Source organism: Aquarana catesbeiana, linkage group LG02 (genome assembly GCF_042186555.1).
Source record: "Aquarana catesbeiana isolate 2022-GZ linkage group LG02, ASM4218655v1, whole genome shotgun sequence".
Lineage (NCBI taxonomy): Eukaryota > Metazoa > Chordata > Amphibia > Anura > Ranidae > Aquarana > Aquarana catesbeiana.
Window position 1 is genome coordinate 276063551 of NC_133325.1, and position 20104 is coordinate 276083654.

At 43.2% G+C, this 20104-nt stretch overlaps 1 protein-coding gene across 1 annotated transcript in view; it reads right to left on the reverse strand.

The window, feature by feature from the left end:
* Positions 1 to 20104, reverse strand: part of TM9SF2 (transmembrane 9 superfamily member 2) — a 61127-nt gene that overhangs the window by 23596 nt on the left and 17427 nt on the right. The window contains exons 2-6 of the mRNA XM_073614448.1: positions 18084 to 18151; positions 11064 to 11157; positions 7543 to 7667; positions 4505 to 4634; positions 3953 to 4077 (exon numbers count right to left, since the gene is read on the reverse strand). Of these exons, the coding sequence (XP_073470549.1) occupies positions 3953 to 4077; positions 4505 to 4634; positions 7543 to 7667; positions 11064 to 11157; positions 18084 to 18151 (542 nt within the window). The remainder of the gene's footprint in view (positions 1 to 3952; positions 4078 to 4504; positions 4635 to 7542; positions 7668 to 11063; positions 11158 to 18083; positions 18152 to 20104) is intronic.

The following is a 20104-nucleotide window of genomic DNA, read 5'->3' on the forward strand; positions in this document are numbered from 1 at the left end:
CAAATCTGTCAGATTGCAAGGGCATCTCCTGTGCACAACCCTCTTCAGATCACCCCACAGATTTTCAAAATTGGATTCTGGTCTGGGCTCTGGCTGGGCCATTCCAAAACTTTAATCTTCTTCTGAGGAAGCCATTCCTTTGTTGATTTGGATGTATGCTTCGGGTGGTTGTCATGCTGAAAGATGAAGTTCCTCTTCATGGTCAGCTTTCTAGCAAAAGCCTGAAGGTTTTGTGCCAAAATTGACTGGTATTTTGAACTGTTCATATTTCCCTCTACCTTGACTAAGGCCCCTGTTCCAGCTGAAGAAAAACAGCCCCAAAGCATGATGCTGCCACCACCATGCTTCACTGTGGGTATGGTGTTCTTTTTGGTGATGTGCAGTGTTTACAAAAACATATCTTTTGGAATTATGGCCAAAAAGTTCAACCTTTGTTTCATCAGACCAGAACACATTTTCCCACGTGCTTTTGGGAGACTTCAGTATGTTTTTGCAAAATTTAGCCGGGCTTGGACTTTAGCCTTCATAAGAAAAAGGCTTCCGTCTTGCCACTTTAACCCATAGATCAGACATACAAAGAATACGGGAGATTGTTGTCACATGTACCACACAGCCAGTACTTGCCAGATATTCCTGCAGCTCGTTTAATGTTGCTGTAGGCCTCTTGTAGCCCCCTCCCTGACCCGTTTTATCCACTTCTTTTCATTTTGGAGGGACGTCCAATTCTTGGTAATGTCACTGTTGTGCCATATTTTCTTTACTTGATGATGACTGTCTTCACGGTGTTACATGGTATATGTAATGCCTTAGAAATTCTTTTGAACCCTTCTCCTGACTGATACCTTTTAACAATGAGATCCCTGTGATGTTTAATTCTGAACACAGCTACATCCCCAGTTATAAGAGGGTGTGCCACTTTTATGCAACCACATTATTTTAGTTTTTTAATTTTACTTCTTAGTTTGTCCAAAAATGTTGTAAATCATTTTTCTCCTTCACTGATGTGCGCTGATGAGGTGGCACTGATAGTATTAGGGTGAAATCAACACGTGTTTCACTGAGGCATCTGACAAGGAGTTACTTTGATAGGAAATGTGAAAACGTAGATTTCTAGAGATTGTCATTTACTAGTCAGTGGCAGGGCTGTGCGCAATTTTGGGGCCAGGTAACTTAACCTCCTCCTGTATAGTAAAATGGCGGGTGGGTTCCCCCCTTCGTTCTGGGACGACGTCATACGACATTGCCCCAGTGTCACCGCCCTCGCGCTTGTCCTAGTGACATGGCGGGACCCTGATCTTGCTAAAAAGCCGATGACACGGCTCTTTAACCATGCGAGTGACTGTGTCAAATCACAGCTGATCACATGTAAACACAGAGGTGCCGTTTCTGCAATGATGGGCAGGCACTCATGGGCACAGACTGGGGCTGCACTGATCATCAATGCCCCCATTACCTGTACAGGTCTAACCTGCGAGGAGATGCCTCTGTCAGTGTGAGCCAATAAAACAGCACCTCCCTGTTTACATGTGATCAGCTGTGATTTGACACAGCCACTCACATGGTTAAAGAGCCACGTCATCGGCTTTTTAGCGAGATTGGGTCACGCTATGTCACTAGGACAAGCGCGAGAGCGGTGACACTGGGGGGGGGGTTGGGGGTGGAGGGCAACTGCTACAAAGTGCAGGCAGCCATACTTGCAGCAGCCTGCCAAACCTTCCAGTAAGGGCCAAACCTCCGGTCAGTCTGACAGGTAAACCTTAGGCACTTCCTGATAGTTTTAAGCCTGCCTAATCCATCCTCCCTCATACCACACCACATGGAATGTGTAGGGGCAGAGTTCAGCAACAAGCTTAACACTATCAGTGTCACAGCTTTGCATGTGGCTTGTGCCCCTTACAGAAGCATATGGGAGGCACCTGCAGGTAAGAAGGTTCCTGCGCTTCATACCCGCAGCAGTTTGCTTGACCACCACCTCCTCAGTGACAACATACAGGATATATGTGACCACTCTCGAGTCAACTGTCTTCATAGAAGTCTGTAGGCAGTCAATGGACACTTTCAGTGTGAATACACTAAAGTAGTTAATATTCTAATTCTAAGGCTCCTTTCAGACAGAGCGCAAGTTCCACCTCCTCTGCTGAGCAGGCGGATGACAGGTCTGCATAGCGGAGCAGACACAGCTTGCTGTTCTCTATGGGGCAGTCAGATGGAAACGGACTGGAGGTTAGGTTGGATGCCAGCGGGTGTCAGCGCCGCTCCATAGGGAACGATGGGTGGTCCAATCGGGTCTGCCTGAAAAACGGACAGGCGGACCCGAACGATCCGCTGGTTTGTAAGGGGCCTAAGACATACCAATCTGAGTATCTTAAAAGTATGTTGTTTTTTTTTGTGCCCATTTATACTTACCTAGGTGGATGCAGCATCAGTCTGATGCTGCATCTGTCCCCTGCCACCTCGTCACTGAGAACCAAGCGATCAAACATCACTGATGGCTCGGTTCTCACATATCCCCGGTGGAGAGCTGCTGATTGTCAATCAGCAGCTCTCCTCTATGCTCTTCAACGTTCAATGGAGCGCTGAGCTGTGAAGGGGCGGGGGCAGCGGCTCACTGAGAGGCTGAGACAAGCATCAGTCCAGGCACCTGGCAGGTACAGACTTTGTCGTGATGACGCGGTGCATGGACCGATTCCTGTGATGTCAGCAGAGAGCAGACTGCTCTCTGCTGAAAATGAGTCACAGGTGTGCAAAACAAATTGCACTCCTGTGACCCATAGGAGAAGCCCAGCCAAACGAGCTCAGGCTGGACTTCTCCTTTAAGTACAATAATCCATACTTTTTTTTACCAAGCCTACAGATCTACTTGAAAAAAATAAATACCAAGTTCACCACATGTGAACAGTCAAAAGATTAAAGTAAATCTAAACCAACCCAATAAGAAAATGTTGATGTTGCAGCTTAAAGTCTTAGATGTGGTGGCAGCATTTTTAATTTTTTCAACTACTTGCTTACTGGGCACTTAAACCCCCTTCCTGCCCAGGCCAATTTTCAGTGCTGACACTTTTGAATGACAATGCTACCCTGTACCCATATGAAATTTTTATCACTTTTTTCACACAAATAGAGCTTTCTTTTGGTGGCATTTTATCACATACTGGGGTTTTTATTTTTTGCCAAACAAAAAAAAAGACCGAAAAAAAAAAAAAAAAAAAAAAAACGCTAGCCTATTACTGGCTCTGTTTAAATCATATGATCAGCTCTCATTGGCTGACAACTGATCGCGTGGTAAGGGCCCAGGATCGGCCCCTTACGCCGATCAGCTGAGTCTCAGACAGGGCGCGCAGGCATCACATGGATAAAAAGACGTGCATGGGACGTACATGGACGCCCTCCTGGCAATTCAGGCCTGTGCTGTAGCTGTCTTTCGGCCATAGCGCGGGCGGCAAGAGGTTAAAGCCAAGTGCATTTTCTGCAAGTACAGAAGATGTATGTTGATCTTGTGAGAAATCTTGTGTCCTAACCACATCTGTACCAAACTGATATCTCAAACAATGTTATCCCCCTTCTCAGATATCTTCAGTGAACTACAAAGCGGTGTCCCTCTACCAATGGCGATAAGGAGAAGGGGGAGAGGTTTATAGTTCAAATCAGTTCAGCAACTTAGGGCGGCACAGCTGTTTCTCCATATATACAGTGCATTGAGTGAGCACTGTCACTATTGGACAGGCAGAGCGATAATGGCCAAATCTTTAGCTGCAGAAGGAAAAAAGCCTGAAAAAGGCCAATGCAGGCACCACATATTAAAGGCCTGGTATGTATTATTTTGAGTTTTTTGGGTTAAAGTATGAGCAGTGAAAGTTAAATAAGCACACAAGAATATATTATTCCGTGCCTCTTTTACGTGTTCAGTCTCTATTTTAGCTGTACAAGAAAGAGAATTGGTATGATAACGTACCTTCTAGGTTCGAGCTTAGCAGCAACCAGTCGTGACCCCTTTGCTTCATCTTCTACCACATGGTAATATATAGTTATGTCCACATGGTTAAAGATATAATATGTATCTCTCTCATGAAATTCAGACTGTAAATGAAAGAAAATTCACATGTCAAAATGATAAATTCTTTAGAAAGCTATGGCATTTAGGATGGGTGCACACATGTGCGGCGGTGGTGGTTTTAGTGCGGCAGTCTGGTGCCTTTCTGTTCACCGGATCAGGTGCAAATTTTTACCTGAAATCGCAGACCTGAACCAGACCCAAAAATGCACAGGACCCTTCTTGAAATCGCACAGCGGCCACCCCGCACATTTGAACCGGCTGAATTGAAAGCCGTTCACATTTCACATGTTATGCGAATTGGATGCAGTTAAGAAGGCATCCAATTCCCATATATGTGGATCGGCTCTAAAATAAGGTTTGTTTTATTCATTTTGTCAATTAAAACCAGACAGCTCTGTGTCTGCACAGGCAGGACTGAGGGTGCAGCACAATCACTGTTGAAATGCTCACATTTATTACACATGCATCTTTAGGGTGACCATCTTCTGTAATGTAGCAGCCAATTGGAAAGCCAGGATTGCAAAATTTCTGTTTCTCTTCTACATCATAACACCACGTAACAGGCATATTGTCAATAATCCTGAAAGGGAGACATAGTGGATGAATTATTTTGAAATGAAGGTTCTAATAATTATAAAAAAAAAAAAAAAAAAAAAAAAAGAAAAAAAAAGAAAAAAGAAAAAAAGGTATAGCACATATTCCTATATGAAGTGAATTTAAGATTTTATATTTTTACCCAATATACCATAGCATCTTTATGAGGTGAGTAAACAGACTCTTCATGTGCCTTATCCTGTAATCAAAGTAGTCATTTTATATGAATGCTGCACACACTGCTTGATAAATAGTCCCTAAAAAAGGAAGAATCTACAAATCTATATGGAGATCACAATTATATAAAAATTACTTCCAGTGAGAAATACAGACTTAAACTGTATTGTTGAAAATACTGCATTGCATAGTGAGGAGAAAATGGTCAGATATCCACTTCTCTTCATATATTTCTTGATTAGATCCAGCAATTAGAACCTGAAGCAAAGGGTACTAGTCAAACTTTATAACTTGACAATTAGGTCAGCAGAGAAGGGTAGAAATACTACATTCACTAGTATGTACGTATTGGAATGCCAGGGACCAATAATTGACTGTGCAACAAAACTAAAGATTGACTCCATCAAAAAAGTACATTAAAACCAACAAAAGGAATGATGAATCGGTTATCTGATAGAGCACTAGGAAAGTATTTCCGTAAACCAGTAAGATACAGTCTAGTTAAAACTGACAAAAATCACTGCACACCTGCGCAATTGATAATACGCACAGAGAAAAACGCTTTACCAATATTTGAAGCTTAGGTTTTACCTCTGCTGAAGTCTATGGCCACGTGTATAAGGACACAATAAGCAGTACTAATTCTTAAAAATGGTAGTGAGCGATTGATCTAAGCACCTAGAATTGTCCTGTATCAATGCAATATTATTTTACAGTTCTTTGACAGCTGGATTACAAGCTGTGGCTTACTTCCTTCAGTTTCTGCAGTCAACAGCCATGTAAAGTATTCTTTGGAGTCTGTTCTCGCCAGCAACATGTTACTTTTAACCACTTGCCTACTGGCAACTTTTACCCCTTCTTGCTCTGGCAAATTTTCAGCTCTCAGCGCTGTCACACCTTGAATGACAATTGCACGGTCATGCCACACTGTACCTAAACTAAGTCTTTATCATTTTTTCACACAAAAATAGAAGCTCTTTTATATTTAATCACCACTGGGTTTTTTTTAATTTTTTAGCCAAATAAAAGACCGAAAATTGTGAGGGGGAAAAAAAAAAAAAAAAAAGTGCTTTCATTAGTTTGTTATAAATTTTTGCAACCAGGTAATTTTTCGCCTTCACTGATGTGCGCAGATTGGCCGCATGAAGAATGGAGTGCCGATACTTGGCTTATGTTTATATCAGTGATCAGCTGTGATTGGACACAGCTGATCATGAGGTAAAGAGCCGCTGATTGTCTCTTTACCGTAATCTGTGATCAGCAGTGTCCGGAAGACACTGATCACAGAGTGCGCCGCCTGCACCCCTATAGTGCACTTGGCAAGTGGTTAAATGGCAGTGGCACAGTAGACAGCTTATCAATAGGATGTAGCATCTACTTTTGCCAACCCCCTTTTGGAGGAGTGCTAGAATGCTGAATGTATTTTTTTGTGAGGGAAAATGGTTTTGCTGGTGGAATCAAATTCCTGGTTTGAGATCGCACTGAAAAAAAAAAAAAGCTTTCTAAAAAAAATATTTTAAGGGACAAATTCATTATTCAGCGCATGTTACACCCATAATTTGGGTATCACATGCTCCAGATCTGCCCCACGCACCCTCGATTCCCCTCCCCCCACCTTGTGTTCTGTCCACGCTCACTGTTATTACAAAGCTATGCGGGGGTCCACCCACACGGCCACTTCATTCATTCACAATATGTGCGCATGTGAGAATTACAAATCTAGTCATGCATTGCGGCTGGTGGCTCGTAGTTCCCAATGAACTGCGAGGGTGCTCATAAGCGCTCTCGTAACTCATTCACAAGCTCTGCAGTTGGTGAACAGTCTGCCCATATCGGAGGTACGGACTGAAAACTGCAGGACTGGTCTTGAAAACAGATCACGGGTGCAATGCTTTGCAGGCTCCCAAGAGAGAAAATTAATGCACCTTTTTCCTGCAAAAATTTGTGCATTTATTATTTTTCTCCAGAAGGTAAACTTAGCCTTTAATTAAAATCATCTTAATTTGTCCTTTACATCACTACAGATGCCTAGGTCTAGAGCTGCCTTATCCAAAGTTACTGGAGGACAGAATCCATACCAAAGAACATTAACAAAAAGCGACAAATAAATTTTATATAGATTTATTGTACAAAATTCAGTTTAACAGTACTGTGTGTGGGACTTGAAGTAAAATGAAAGATCTTCTCAAATTGTCCCACCCCTTCATACTTACCTTCCCTCCATCTTTTGCACGTTTTAGGGTGATAGCTGTCCTTCTGGGAAGATTCCTAGAAAAATCTTACGAGAAGACACTCCAGTGCACTGCAAAGAGTGTTTTCTCATGAGATTTTGTATGCTCTGTATTCCTCAAGATCTAGTCAGGAGTGTGAAATCATCCTTGGTTAGGTTCTGCATGTGAAAGACGGGGGGTGAGGACAAGTATGAACCCAAACTTTTCTTAAGTACATTTTACATGCACTTATATTAGAGGAATTAGTGCGGGGGAGAGGAGCCTCAGGCAACATAAGCAGACATTGCATTTTACTGCCAAGTCTACTTCAAACGCACGCAGTGAGATTTTTTAAATCAAGTTTATGCCAATGCTGATCTTGGTGTGTTGGTGCACTTTCCAGAGCAACTGAATATGCCACAGAACTCAAGCATTTTACTGGTCCAAAAAAAGCATTTGTCATGGACTACTTAATTTACAGTAAAAATGACAGACAGATATACTTACCAGTGGTGCTGGTAGTTAAGTAGCATACTCTTCTTTAAGAATTCCAACTTCTGTTTACTCTGTTGATCTGACGTGTATTTTCTAATACAAACATCTTCACATTTTTGATTTTCTTTAAATCTGAACTGAAAAAAAAAAAAAAAAAAAATTTGAGTAAAGCCCAGGTTAAACAGACATTAGCTGTAAATACTCAAGTCAAAATTAAGCATTTCTAGAACATTTTCACAACATTCCACGCAGGGAGGGTGGGTCACATAGAAGAGCATGGAAAATACCACAAAAATATGACACAGTTGTCAAGCAGATCATTTCCTACTGTGATAAAAGGTGAGCTATTACTGTACAAACAATAGTAGGTAACAAAAGAAGAAAAACGATGGAGGTAGAAGATAATTAGTAGATACTGATACCCACGTCTGGAGTCCCCCATTTCTGCTATATTAAGTTGAAGAGATTGGGAGTAAAATTATAACTAAAAAGGCAAAAAACTTTTCCTTTAGCTTTGGACAGAGTGGCGAGGGAGAACAAAGAACCTCTGTCAGTTTGTAGAGCTGTGTGCCCCCAGTTAGGGAGATTCACCCTCTGTGTCTTATTTGGTACTTTCTTTTACTTTTAATGATGGTGACAAATTTTGGGTTGTCCCCAGAAAAGTAATAGAGCAAAATCTTACAATGGGGACACTAATTCTGGCAGGAATTCCATTCATTTGCAGGGATTTCCTCACTTTGTCTGGCTATGGGACAGGAAGTGAAGAGAAATTTCTGCAATGGAACACACATGGCGAAAAAAATAAAAATCTGACAGGAGTGGTTTTGCTCTATCAAAAAAAAATAAAAAAACAAAAAAGTTTTGCCTATAGTTCAACTTGAAGAGCCGATTCCCCTTGGACCAGCTATTTCCCCATACAGAGATGATCAAATTTGTTTAATTCGAGGCTCTCCAACTCCGGGTGCCCTTTGGTGATTGAAGTAGGCAACAGCCATGGTGTTGTCCAATGGCACCCTGATCGAGTGGCACTCCGGAAGGGGGTTCCAGTGGTACATGGCAGTTTTTATTACTCTGAGCTTCAAGATGTTGATAGGGAACTTAGCTCCTTTGAATGACTATGTTCCCTGAGCTGTGAAAGGCTGAAGTGGGTAAACAGGAATATGCAGATGGGCATCTTGGCAATTACTGACCTTGCGGATTCCAAACAAACTTTGGAACTAAGAGGTACTGGTTAAGAAATTTTAGGTCCAGGACAGGATGAATACCCCATTGGGTTTTGGTACCACGAGCAGGTCTGAATAGAATCTTTTAAACTGGTCTTCCAGGAAGTACTGGAGCAACTATTTCTGGGAAGAGAGACGGTTCAGTACATTCTGCACATGCAACTGTCCTTGAGCAGAGTTTGGTTGGTTGGAAAAAAGAAAGCAGTGGGTGGGGGTAGGGGGTAGAGTTTGGAATTCTATTTTTACCCCTCTGAAACCACTGATTGAACCCACAGGTCTGGGACGTCTGGTGACCCAGAGAAAAATAAAAAAACTGTAAAACCTACATCCCCCCACTCCTAGAAGTGAGGGCAAGTCTTCATTGGGAAGAGGACTTAGAGGTAGCCTGGGGTGGATTTTGGTTTAGCAGTTGAAGCCTGAGCAAAGCATTGATGTGTACAGTGTTTTGAGGAGGTAGAAGACCTTGATGGTGATTTTGTAACTTCCCTATGTGTAAGAAAGTTTTCATAGATGACATCTGTAATGAATTTGTCAAGTGCCCCAATCCACAGACATCCTATGTGTAAGACATCTTTTGCAGGAAGCTTCAACGGACCAGGCTTTAAGCCACAAGATAATGGGCATGTGAACAGAAATCAACCATTCTGGAGATTTTTGTTATGACTTGTTGTGGGGCATCCACACAAAAGAGTAAAGCAAAAGGTACCTACTGTAATTGCTCCATTAAAGTGGAACTTTAGGCTGCAACATGAAACCGGGCAGAAAGGCAGGATTTTTTTTAATGCAGGCTTTGCTTCCTCTGTATTAAAGTTACTTAAATGCCTGTTCACCTCTGTAGACCAAGCTGTGCACAAATTTGGCAAAATCTGCCAGAACTGCCGCACATGTGGGGGAGTGACCGCATCCCGGCCCAGCGAATTACAGTGGCTAGCGATCGAGACCCGGAATCCAGCATTGATGGATTCAAGGGGACTATAGTTCTGTTTTTACGGTATTGCCCTGGAAAAAAGGATTTTGTTGGCTGTTCATTGCCCTATTCCAATTAGCTGCCGTTTGACAAAATTGACATTTTGCTGCAATAGCAGATTTCAGAGCTTGGCCTGATTTGATTGCAGCCGTATTAGTGCAATTGTGACAGAGAAAATTGAGTACTGTCCGTTATACTTTTTTTATTTGCACATTATGCTAAAGTTTTACGACCCCCTCTGCGACCAGTATCCCCCCCTCCATTCTATAGCTCTCCCTCTGTCTTATCTCACTAACTCTGCTGCTATCTTTATTACCACTGATTTGTTTGTGTTTGTTTTTCTCTTTTTATTTCTTTAACATTCTGCTTAAAAATTTGTGAATCAGTACTGCTTGGACCTTGAAGAAGGGGACATACCCGAAAGCTTGTCCTGAAAAATTGTATGTTAGTGCAAAAAAAAAAAAAAAAAATGTATCACGGACACTACTCAATTTTCTCAGAGCTTGGCCTGCAAGAGCAAAGAGCAGGCACAGTGATATTGTATTTTAAAGATTGAAACACCAGGGTCTAGTAACGAAACAGACCACTTCTTTGTGAACCCAGGTGTGACCATCCTGTAAGCAAAGTCTTTACAGCGCACTACAGAATCAAGTGCCTGAAGAAACGTTACAGGCCATCCCAACAGCATAGGGTCTGGACACAGCCGTAAGGTTTTTCAAAGCTTGCACCAATCTGGATGCAGTGCTTCTAATGTTATATCAGAAGCCACCAAAGAGTTAATTGAAGAAGCTGAAGTAAAATACTACACTAGTTAAGCTAAGAGTACTGTCTATGTGAAGGGGGAAAAGCTTCATCACCCTAGAACACTAGCAAAAAAAAGCTGAGGACTCAAGAGTGGGGCAGGGTTCTATGAGGACACCAAAAAGCTTTGCCAGTGTCATATCACCTGAAGGTACCAGTCTATAACCCACCAGAATCTATTAATATCAAGCCTGTGTCCCAAAAAAAAAAAAAAAAAAAAAAAAAAAAAAAAGAAAAGAAAAAAAAGAAGTAGGCTTTAGCACTACTTGAAGCTAGTTAAAAGCTTATTCAAAGCTCTGGATTCAAAGCGTGCACACAGAAGCTGAAATTTTAAAGGGCCCTATGAAAGGTGAATATTTTCAAATGGTTGCACTACATTACATTTTTCACTTACATTTACAAGCTATACCCCGTTTAATCAGGCATGAATCATGTGTGTAAAAATATTGAGTAGTGCTCAATACAACATACAACACAAGCACAGCAAGTTATCAGTACTATCCCTGAAATAAAGTTCACTACTTTATAAAATAAGCACAAACCTTGTATGGAGAGGGTTCAATTCGCTCACCAAACAACACCTGACCAAGGTTTTCAGATGGACGCTTTCCTTCCTTTGCCGGACAAAAATCAAACCTAAAATAAAAAACAAGTATAACTAACATGTAAAAAATACAGTTGTACAAGTTGGCAAAATCAAGTAAGCCTTTATGACCCCACTATAATGAAAAATGTACTCAGTATGTTTTTTTTTTCTCTTTTCACTTTCCTTTATTTATATTTTTACTACATACATTTCAAGCTGTCCAACAACGTTTCCATTGCAGAAGTTAGGACTAACCATTATGCTGACAGGGATGCCTACAATGGTCACCATACAGTGGGAATGGAAAGTATTCAGACCCCCTTAAATTTTTCACTCTTTGTTATATTGCAGCCATTTGCTAAAATCATTTAAGTTAATTTTTTTCCCTCAATGTACACACAGCACCCCATATTGACAGAAAAACAAAGAATTGTTGACATTTTTGCAGATTTATTTAAAAAGAAAAAATGAAATATCACATGGTCCTAAGTATTCAGACCCTTTGCTGTGACACTCATATATTTAACTCAGGTGCTGTCCATTTCTTCTGATCATCCTTGAGATGGTTCTACACCTTCATTTGAGTCCAGCTGTGTTTGATTATACTGATTGGACTTGATTAGGAAAGCCACACACCTGTCTATATAAGATCTTAGGGTCGGTTCACACTGGGACGACTTGGGATCCGACTTGTACGCCCTCAAGTCGCCCCAAGTCGCCCCAGAAAGAGATTCACATTTAAGTGAATGGGAGCGTCTTAATAGACACTACTGAAGTCGCTCCGACTTCAGAGCGTACTCCCTGTACTACTTTGATCCGACTTCAGCCTATTGACTATCATTGAAGTCGGATCGCCGTCTCGCATGATCCGACTTCGGCATGCGACTTGTGCTCAGATGATCTTGAGGGGGAACTCCGCGCCAAATTTTAAATAAAAATCCGGCATGGGTTCCCCCTCCAAGAGCATACCAGGCCCTTGGGTCTGGTATGGACCTTGAGGGGAACCCCCTACGCCGAAAAAGCGGCGTGGGGGGTCCCCCAATCCATACCAGACCCTTATCCGAGCACGCAGCCCGGCCGGACAGGAATGGGGGTGGGGGACGAGCCAGCGCCCCCCCCCCCCATCCTGAACCGTACCAGGCCGCATGCCCTCAACATGGGGGGGTTGGTGCCTTGGGGAAGGGGGGCGCGCTGCGGCCCCCCCACCCCAAAGCACCTTGTCCCCATGTTGATGAGGACAAGGGCCTCTTCCCGACAACCCTGGCCGTTGGTTGTCGGGGTCTGTGGGCTTATCGGAATCCGGGAGCCCCCTTTAATAAGAGGACCCCCAGATCCCGGCCCCCCACCCTATGTGAATGAGTATGGGGTACATCGAACCCCTACCCATTCACCTAGGGAAAGTGTCAATTTAAAAAAAAACACTACACAGATTTTTAAAGTAATTTATTAGACAGCTCCGGGGGTCTTCTTCAGACTTCGGGGTCTCTCCGGTTCTTCTCCGCGCTCTCCGGATCTTCTGCCGGGCTCCTCCGCTATTTTCTGCTCTTTTGCCGCTCTTTTGCTATAGCGGAGGAGCCCGGTCTTCAATCTTCTGCCTTCTGCCCTCTTCTCCTGATGTTGACACAACGCTCTCTGGGGCTGGAATGCACTCTGAGCGCTCCGCTCTGACTTATATAGGTGGTGACCATGCCCCCTTATGCCGTCACAGTCCCTGGGCATGCTGGGACTGTGACGTTTTAGGGGGCGTGGTCATCACCCAATGACCACGCCCCCTTATGCAGTCATAGTCCCAGCATGCCCAGGGACTGTGACGGCATAAGGGGGCGGGGTCACCGCCTATATAAGTCAGAGCAGAGCGCACAGAGAGCATTCTAGCCGGAGAGAGCGTCGTGTCAACATCAGAAGAAGAGGAGAGGGCAGAAGACGGAAGACCGGGCTCCTCCGCTTTAGCAAAAGAGCGGCAGAAGAGAGCGGAGGAGCCCGGAGGAAGATCCGGAGAGCGTGGAGAAGAACCGGAGAGACCCCCGAAGTCGGAAGAAGACCCCCGGAGCTGTCTAATAAAATACTTTAAAAATCTATGTAGTGTTTTTTTTTAAATTGACACTTTTTCCCTAGGTGAATGGGTAGGGGTACGATGTACCCCATACTCATTCACATAGGGTGGGGGGCCGGGATCTGGGGGCCCCCTTATTAAAGGGGGCTCCCGGATTCTGATAAGCCCTCCGCCCGCAGACCCCGACAACCAACGGCCAGGGTTGTCGGGAAGAGGCCCTTGTCCTCATCAACATGGGGACAAGGTGCTTGGGGGGGGGGGGCCGCAACGCGCCCCCTCCCCCAAGGCACCAACCCCCCATGTTGAGGGCATGCGGCCTGGTACGGTTCAGGAGGGGGGGGGGGGCGCTCGCTCGTCCCCACTCCCATTCCTGTCCGGCCGGGCTGCGTGCTCGGATAAGGGTCTGGTATGGATTGGGGGGGCCCCCCACGCCGTTTTTTCGGCGTAGGGGGTTCCCCTCAAGGTCCATACCAGACCCAAGGGCCTGGTATGCTCCTGGAGGGGGAACCCATGCCGGTTTTTTATTTAAAATTTGGCGCAGAGTTCCCCCTAAAGATTCATACCAAACACAGTGGCGGGGATCCAAGTCGGATCCCCGTTCATTGAAAGTCGGACACATGTCGCAGGGCAAAGTCGGATCCACAAGTCGCGTTGAAGTCGTGTTGCCCCTGTGTGAATCGAGCCTTACAGCTCACAGTGCATGTCAGAGCAAATGAGAATCATGAGGTCAAAGGAACTGAGCTCAGAGACAGAATTGTGGCAAGGCACAGATCTGGCCAAGGTTACAAAAATAAATTTCTGCTGCACTTAAGGTTCCTAAGAGCACAGTGGCCTCCATAATCCTTAAATGGAAGACGTTTGGGACGACCAAAACCCTTCCTAGAGCTGGCTGTCCGGCCAAACTGAGCTATCGGGGGAGAAGAGCATTGGTGAGAGTGGTAAAGAAAAACCCAAAGATCACTGTGGCTGAGCTCCAGAGATGCAGTCGGGAGATGGGAGAAAGTCAACCATCACTGCAGCCCTCCACCAGTCGGGGCTTTATGGCAGAGTGGCCCGACGGAAGCCTCTCCTCAGTGCAAGACATATGAAAGCCTGCATGGAGTTTGCTAAAAAAAAAAAAAACACCTGAAGGACTCCAAGATGGTGAGAAATAAGATTCTCTGGTCTGATGAGACCAAGATAAAACTTTTTGGCTTTAATTCTAAGCAGTATGTGTGAAGAAAACCAGGCATTATTCATCATCTGTCCAATACAGTCCCAACAGTGAAGCATGGTGGTGGCAGCATCATGCTGTGGGTGTTTTTCAGCTGCAGGGACAGGACGACTGGTTACAATCGAGGGAAAGATGAATGCGGCCAAGTACAGGGATATCCTGGACGAAAACCTTCTCCAGAGTGCTCAGGACCTCAAACTGGGCCGAAGGTTTACCTTCCAACAAGACAATGACCCTAAGCACACAGCTAAAATAATTAAAATTAAGGGGGTCTGAATACTTTCCGTCCCCACTGTATATATGGCTTACATTTTTTTATTTTTTAAAAGTAGAAAAACAAAAAAAAAAAAAAACCCCTCCTGATGTAACTGATCAAAACGATTCAGATGGCGGATCTGTGTCATCTACTTAACTACTTCAGCCCCGGAAGAGTTGGCTGCTCAATGACCAGAGCATTTTTTTGCGATATGGCACTGCGTCGCTTTAACTGACAGTTGCGCAGTCGTGCAACGATATACCCAAACAAAACTGACATCCTTTTTTTCCCCACAAATAGAGCTTTTTTTTGGTGGCATTTGATCACCTCTGCATTTTTTTTTTGCGCCATTAACAAAAGAAGAGCGACAATTTTGAAAAGAAAAAAAAAATAAATCAATATCTTTTACTTTTTGCTATAATAAATATCCCACATTTTTTTTATCAAAAAAAAAAAAATTCCTCAATTTAGGCCGATACGTATTCTACATATTTTTGGTTAAAAAAAAAAAAAAAAAAGGATATATAATATCGTTATAAGCGTATATTGCTTGGTTTGTGCAACAGTTATAGCGTCTACAAAATAGAGGATTTATGGCATTTTTAAAATTATTTTTTACTAGCAATGGTGGCAATCTGATTTTTATTTGGACAGCGATATTGCAGCGGACAAAAATTGGACACTTGACACATTTTTGGGACAACTGACAATCATACAGCGATCAGTGCTATAAAAATGTACTGATTACTGTATAAACGTCACTGGCAGGGAAGGGGTTAACTGTATTCACTAGGTGTATTCTAACTGTGGGGGGGGGGGGGGGGACTGTCTAGGGGAGAGGGAGAGAGAGAGAGATCGGTGTTCATACTTAGTATGAACACACAATCTGCCTCAACTCCCCTGAAAATACTGGGATTTGTGCGTTTACACACACAGATCCCGGTTCTCGCTCTGTCACGAGTGTGCGTGCCCCTAGTGGCCAAAAGGCAAAGCGAAGAGAATGTCATTTCACTCAGCCGTGCCATTCTGCCTCAGTAAAATTGCGGCGGCTTGTCAGCAAGCAGTTAATTAAAGTCCATCTTAAACTGCATCTTCACCGCAGTACAAACAGTATAGTCATTTTGAACACCTGCAATTCTATTGCAAGTGGTTAATCAATGGATCTACTGGCAGAATCAAATGGGTAATAAAACTTGATGACAGAGAGACTCAGAAAAATCACAAAAAGCTGTGGTAATGCTACAGACTGACTGCAACATACATAATTCTTTGCCTATAGCGCTACTTTAAATGAAAATTAACAAGAAGTAAACCGGTGTTGCAACAGGTTAAAGCCTTTCCCTTGTTAAAGCTTATCAAAACTGCTGTCAGATATGAACTATTCAGCTTAAAAGCAACTCTGCTGGAGTGTCTCCAGACACACAAGGGGCACAACCATCTCCACAGCATAGAAAAGGTGAAGGTAGGCTGGCAATTACAGACTGCACATCAAAAACTCCCATGACCAGTGATCAGGGGGGAGTTGCTACAAATGGAGAAGCCGGCTTAGCTGCCGAGTTTGACAGAAGTGGAAATTTGAATAACTTGCAACAGCACCAATTTGCTTAGGCAGCACATTTTTGGGAAATGCGTGCATCTGCAACAGCTGATTGATGGAAAATTAATGAAGAAATATTTACATGTTTGGGGATATAAAGATTCACCGCAACTAACCTCTGAACAGATCATCATAATAACCATTGCTTTGCTCCCTCCTTGCTCCTTTCAGCCACCTGAAGTTGCAGCTTTAAGCTTAGATAAGGGTTAAGAACCTTCCTTTGGTAACCGTGCTGGGCCAAGCAACAGGCACCAGCACTGAGACGAGGGGAAGAGAGTAACATTCAAGTATTTCTCTTTGCACATTGTGGGCAAAAAGAAAAAGCAAGGAAGCAACACAAATATGCGCTGCCGTGTAATTAAATCACAGGTTCACATGACAAAAAGAAAAAAAAAAAAAAAAACACATGCTAATAAGTCACAGAATGGACATGCACAAGGTACACATACTCACAAAGACAGACAAATGTACAGGCTTAAGGTTTTTAACCTTAATACTTTTCCTGGATTAAGGTTAAAAAAAAAAAAAAAAAAAAAAAAAAAAAAAAACCCTTCTAATGGTCTGCTACCGCCCCCCCCCCCCCCCCCCCCCCCCCCCCCAGATACCTATGTAAATACCTACCTAAAATGGATCTCAATTTGGTGCTGCTCTCTCCCCTCACTGGACATGGAGGCTGTCAATCAAATCCTGTGAGGGAATGGGGGATGGGGCCAAGCCATGCTGTGTATGTCAAGAAGACACACACAGCCCAGCTCAGGATTGAGCCTGCATATCTGCCCTCCTAGCAAGCAGTATTTTAGTGGGGCAGACACCAAAGAGAATGAGCGGACAGTGCCAGCGGGGGTTCAGGGCCACCAGGAGGTTAAACAAACAAAAAAAAAAAAAAAAGGACAGATCCCCGCTTTAAACACAAGCGATGTTGATAAGGGATCTTTCCCTAGCATTCTGACAGAGGTACTGCTCTATTCCTCTTCTTACAGGACACACTAAGCAGTGGGAGCCATAGGCCCCTGCTGCTGTCAGTTGAATCCCGTGAGGAGGGAGTAGGGGGCATGGTCAGGCTGCGCTGGGAGCACGCCTGCATGGGTGTCCCCTCAGCACACAGCTTGCTGAAGGGGCACTCCAAGAAGTGGAGGGACAGAGAGCACTGCCAGGGGGTTAAAAAAAGGATAATTAGGGGCTCTGCTCCTTGCAATACCATTGCACAGAGTAGGTAAATATACCATCTTTTTTATTTTAGGAAAAAAAAAAAATTACCTTTACTACTACTTTAAAAAGATTTAAATGATAAATACAGAGCTACATTAAAATTGTATCTTTCACATCTGCCCGTTGCTCAGTTTTAACTTCTTAGGTTTCGATTTATAGCTGTAATTGTCAGGCTTCTGGAGACTCTGCCTCCAGCTTTGTGCATGTACCTCTGTATGTGCTTTCAGTTACAAATCTAGAGGGAGTGTGAATGGACTGCCAGCATACTTATATTCCATTGAAAGCTTCAAGACATCTACTGCGGAGGCAAAACGGGACTTGCAGTCAGAATTCACAGATCCCTTTGAATGAATGACACAGCTGTGTGGGAGGAGCTCCGTATAGCTGAGACAATTTTAAATGGAACAGTGGGTGGAGAAAGAACCTGCCCCCCCCCCCCCCACCTGCTGTCACAATGGGGGAGACTCAGGAGATGAAGGGGGTACAGGTGTAACATGTTCCAAAGGTGAACTTATCCTTTTACTCAGAGAGAAGTCATTTTGCAGTGTCCCTTTGAAAGCCAAACGTGTTAATCATGTATTTGAATTTGATACCATTTATGCACACACACACACACACACACACACACACATAAAATGAAAGACTTACGCAGTATATTCATATGGCAGCACTGATTCCACAGAGTCAAGTCTGTTCACGAATAGCTCTATCTCATACTGGGGAGGAAAAAAAAAACAAAAAAAAAAACAATTAAGTAGGCAAATATTGTAAACATTACGCCATTGTTACATAAGAGGAACTACATACCTAATTGAAATACAACTATCAAAATACAATCATGAATTCAGTGCCTGGCAAAAACAGACCTTGCAGTTACTGTACAAATCAATAAGTATATAAAGAACCTGAGTCTACTTTTTACCGCTTATTTGACCCCAATTGTAGGGACCTTCCTTTATCTGTCCCAGTGTCACAACTGTTGGCACATGAGGTTGTCAGATTATAGGAAGGCTGCCTAGGATTGCTCATAGACAACTTCCAACAAAGAGATATGTGTCATATAGAAAGACTACAAACTACACTAGTATGTTAAGACAAAGTAGAGGCAAGCAAGCCCATTCTGGATAGAGCTGCATCAGCATATATTAGTAGAGCATTTGTGCTCCGAAAATCACTAGCAAATGACAGGTAGCAATAGAACCCCTTTTGCGCTGCTTAAACAGCAGCTAAAGGGCCGGCCGTTTTCGCGGTGCTTTAGCGGCGCTTGATTTTAAGGTCATGTGACAATGTGACCTTAAAAAAAAAACAAAAAAAAAAAAAACCCGTTTTGCGGCACTTTCGAAGTGCTACCCATTCATTTCAATGAGAAGGGGCGTTTTTGCAGCGCTTTTTAGCACTCCAAACCAGCCCCAAAGATGCTGCTTGCAGGACTTTTACTACTGCCCCACAAGCCCCAGTGTGAAAGCACACATTCAAATGAATGGGAGGCAGTTTTCAGGCGCTATTTTTAGCGCTAAAAATGCCTGAAAACTGCCTCTTAATCACTAACCTAAAAGGACAGACTGCGCCCTATGGTGAGAGCTACACAAAGCAGCAATCACTACTACTGATTAATTGTGTAGCTTAGAGCAAGAGAACCATTTGTTCCATCTGTTTAATTGCTAAAGGCTGAAACTAAAAAACAAAAACAGATATTTGGCCCATTTGTCCCAACTAACTTATACCTGTGATCCTGACCAATATGTGTGTGGCATTCGGTTGTCCACATAGGGGGACATTTTTTTATTTAAATATCTTTATTTCATTTACCACTTGAGCTCCGGAAGGTTTTCTGACCAGGCCAATATTTGCAATACGACACTGCGTTACTTTGACAACTGCGCAGTTGCGCAACACTATACCCAGATAAAGCTTGTGTCTTTTTCCCCCCACAAATAGAGCTTTCTTTTGATAGTATTTGATTACCTCTGCGGTCTTTTTTTTTGTTTTTAGTGCAAAAAAGAAATAATTATATTTTAAAAAAAAATAATTTTTACTTTCTGCTATAAAGCATACCCAATTAAAAAAAATAAAAAATAATCATCAATTTAGGCCAATATGTATTCTGCAACACATTTTTGGTAAAAAAAAAAAAAAAACCCCAATAAGCGTATATATTGATTGGTTTGTGCTAGGGATGCACCGAAATTTTAACACAGGGGTCCTCAAACTTTTTAGACAGGGGGCCAGTTCACGGTCCCTCAGACTGTTGGGGGGGCCGCACTATAGTTTAAAAAAATATGAACTAATTCCTAAATTCCTATGCACACATCTTTTTTGTAGTGCAAAAGAATAAAAGAATGAATAATAAATAATAATATATATAATAATAATAATAGATATAATAGATATAATAATAAATAATATACTCTTCTTCCTCCTCACTGTCCTGGGACAAGGCGAGTGTCCCCTCTGCGCCTCCTGTCTGCCACGTGAGTAAGAAGACGTGAATCCGCGCGGGACTGTGCTGGAAACTACAAAGGGGGGAAGAGGGATGGACAGGGGGACAGTGGGATGGACAGGGGGACAGTGGGATGGACAGGGGGACAGTGGGATGGACAGAGGGGTGGACAGGGGTCCTCACTTGTTAGTAGGCTGTTGCCTGAAGCCTCCGCTCTCACTCTTCGCGC